Source organism: Geospiza fortis, unplaced genomic scaffold (genome assembly GCF_000277835.1).
Source record: "Geospiza fortis unplaced genomic scaffold, GeoFor_1.0 scaffold2, whole genome shotgun sequence".
Classification (NCBI taxonomy): Eukaryota; Metazoa; Chordata; class Aves; order Passeriformes; family Thraupidae; genus Geospiza; species Geospiza fortis.
Genome location: NW_005054366.1, coordinates 3,617,823 through 3,620,749, shown reverse-complemented (window position 1 = coordinate 3,620,749; position 2,927 = coordinate 3,617,823). Strand labels below are relative to the sequence as shown.

At 63.3% G+C, this 2,927-nt stretch overlaps 1 protein-coding gene across 1 annotated transcript in view; it reads left to right on the top strand.

The window, feature by feature from the left end:
- Window positions 1-2,921, top strand: part of MAN2A2 (mannosidase alpha class 2A member 2) — a 7,598-nt gene extending 4,677 nt beyond the window's left edge. Inside the window, exons 15-23 of the mRNA XM_031059678.1 lie at window positions 7-243; window positions 340-462; window positions 554-668; window positions 759-892; window positions 1,000-1,141; window positions 1,329-1,462; window positions 2,102-2,296; window positions 2,387-2,497; window positions 2,650-2,921. Coding sequence (XP_030915538.1) covers window positions 7-243; window positions 340-462; window positions 554-668; window positions 759-892; window positions 1,000-1,141; window positions 1,329-1,462; window positions 2,102-2,296; window positions 2,387-2,497; window positions 2,650-2,802 — 1,344 coding nt within the window. The 3' untranslated portion in view covers window positions 2,803-2,921. The remainder of the gene's footprint in view (window positions 1-6; window positions 244-339; window positions 463-553; window positions 669-758; window positions 893-999; window positions 1,142-1,328; window positions 1,463-2,101; window positions 2,297-2,386; window positions 2,498-2,649) is intronic.
- Window positions 2,922-2,927: the final 6 nt, after the last annotated feature.

Genomic DNA, 2,927 nt, shown 5'->3' with positions numbered 1-2,927 from the left:
CTGCGGGTGTCTGTCCTGGCCCCCCTGCCTGGGCTGGGGCTGCGTGTGCTGCAGCTGCACAAGGCCTTGGATGGCCACGCCACGCCAAGGTCCTCCACGCGCCTGTACCTGCATGGCCGGGACGTGCCCGTGCACAAGCCCGAGGCTCTGCCCCTGCACGTCTTCCCAGCTGCTGCTGATGACTTCTGCCTGGAGAACCAGCACCTGCAGGCCTGCTTCTTGGGGCGCACAGGCCTGCTGCAGGTGAGTGCGGGGCTGTGACAGGGCGTGGGGTGGAGGACAGGAGGGGTACATCCTGCTGCTTCATGCTCTTACTGCTGTGCCGGCACACACCTGCAGAGCCTGCGCCCAGCTGGGGAGGAGCAGGGGCACAGGGTCAGCAGCGAATTTCTCGTCTATGGCACCAGGACCTCCAAGGACAAAAGTGGGGCCTATCTCTTCCTGCCTGACGGCGAGGCCAAGGTACAGGGTCCACCTGTGGAAGCCAGCTGACAGCTGTGCCCGTAGGACTGTCCTCAGGCAGCAGTGTCAGCACAGCTATCCCTCTCCTCAGCCCTACGCTCCCAAGGACCCCCCAGTGGTGCGGGTGATGGAGGGACCCCTCTTCTCAGAGGTTGCCAGCTACTACCAGCATGTCCAGACTGTGGTGCGGCTGTACAATGTGCCAGGTGAGGTCTTGAGGCTGTGCCAGGTGTTGCTGGCCCAGGGAACTGGGCCATGCTGCCCTTGGGGCTCAGCTCCTCACTGCCTACCCACAGGGGTGGAGGGCCTGTCCCTGGATGTGTCCTGCCTGGTGGACATCCGTGACCACATCAACAAGGAGCTGGCCCTGCGTTTTAGCACTGACATTGAGAGTGATGACACCTTTTTCACAGACCTTAATGGTTTCCAGGTATGCAGCAGGCTGGGGAGGGACAGCAGCTGCCCACAGGGGGACAGTGCTTTGGCACCAGGCACTGTGGGGTCCACCTCTGGCCACTGATCTCTGTTCCTTGGCAGATCCAGCCCCGCAGGTACCAGCGGAAGCTGCCTCTGCAGGCCAACTTCTACCCGATGCCTGCCATGGCCTACATCCAGGACATGCAGAGCCGCCTGACGCTGCTCACAGCCCAGGCCCTGGGGGTCTCCAGCCTCCACAGCGGTGAGCTGGGCTCTGTGCCTTGGGGACCTGCTGTGGAGCTAAGGGCTGTCCTCTCCAAGGGAAGCAGGGGAGGAGGGTGCTGCAGGCTGGGCAGGGTGCCCTGGTCCTGCTGTCGCTGGGGGCTCTGTGCTGTGGGGTGTGGCTGGCCCCTGGTAAAGCCTGGGCTGCAGGGACTTGCTCTCCACAGGCCAGCTGGAGGTGATCCTGGACCGGCGCCTCATGCAGGATGACAACCGAGGCCTGGGCCAGGGGCTGAAGGACAACAAGCGTACCTGCAACCGGTTCCGGCTCCTCCTGGAGCGCCGCAGCACTGCCAACAAGGTGCTGGCTGTGAGGCAGCAGGGCTGAGAGCCCGACCTGCCTTGGGATGGGGCAGGGTGGAGGCATTTGCAGAAAGGCACATGTGATGGGATGCGGTGTCCTCTCCCCTCTTGTCCTGTTGTGCTGGCACTGGGCAGGGATGGGCCTGGAGCAGGGGGCATGGGGAGAGCAGGACGTGCAGTGGGTTCTGTCCCTGTGGAGCCACGTTGCCCTCATAATCACAGTGTTCTTGTCCAATCCCCTCGCTGCCCTCTATGCGTGTGCTGTGCCACTCATCCAGAGCTCCGGCTTCTTTTCCAAACTGGTCTCCATGTTTAAAGCCTTGAGCTTCCCTGGCACCAGGACTGGCAGCCCTGAGGTAATGGCCAGCCTGGCCCTGCTGTCTCTCCCTGTCTTGTGCACTAGCTGCTAGCCACTAGTCTAGCCAGGCTTGTAGCAGGTCTGTAGCCTGACCATCAGCTAGCCGGGGTCCTGTTTGGTGCTGGGGCGGGGGAACCTGCCTGGGCAGGGGCAGCTCCGTGTGCACTGTGCTGGCAGGTGCCTGGTCTCAAGGCACTGCTGGAATGGAGGTTCTTTGGGCCTTGCCCAGGCTCTGCCTGCCTTCCTGGGCCCCCACTTGACCCATGTGCTACTTGGCAGGTGCAGGATGAGCGCCCCATCAGCTTCCCCTCCCTGCTGAGCCACATCACCTCTGTGCACCAGAATGCTGAGGCCTTGGTCATGCCAGTGGCCCTGGAGCAGCCAGCCCTGCCAGCCCTGCGCTCCTTTGTGCCCCTTGCCACCACCCTTCCTTGCGACTTCCACATCCTCAACCTGCGGACGCTGCAGGCAGAGGTGAGCCACGGCCCAGGGGCGGTGGGACTGTGGTGGGGGCCTTGCCCCTGCTGTCCCCAGTGCTGTGCCTCACGCTCCCACTCCGTGCAGGATGACTCACTACCATCAGCTGAGGCAGCACTGATCCTGCACCGCAAAGGCTTTGACTGCAGCCTGGAGGCCAAGAACCTGGGCTTCAACTGCACCACCAGCCAGGGCAAGGTAGGGCCAGGCTGCCCCCACACCTCCTCTGGGCCAGCTGGGCTGGGAGCTCGGCATGGCAGCCACGGCACATGTCAGGCTGTCCTGGGCACAGTGCTGCCCCAGGCATCGCATCCTCACCTGGGCCTCCCCACTTCCTCCTCTCTCCTCAGCTAACTCTGGGAGGCCTGTTCCAGGGCTTGGAGCTGGGCTCCCTGCAGCCCACCTCATTGACACTGATGTACCCGCTGGGCACAGCCTCCAACAGCACCAACATCCACCTGGACCCCATGGAAATCGCCACGTTCCGCATCCGCCTGGGGTAGTGTCAAGCAGGAGAGGAGTGGAGTGGCTGGACAGCACAGGAGCAGCACCAGTGCAGCAGTGGAGTGGGGCCAGCAGACTGACAGAGGCTGTGCTGGCACTCTCTAATTTATTAGCTCCCTGTTCT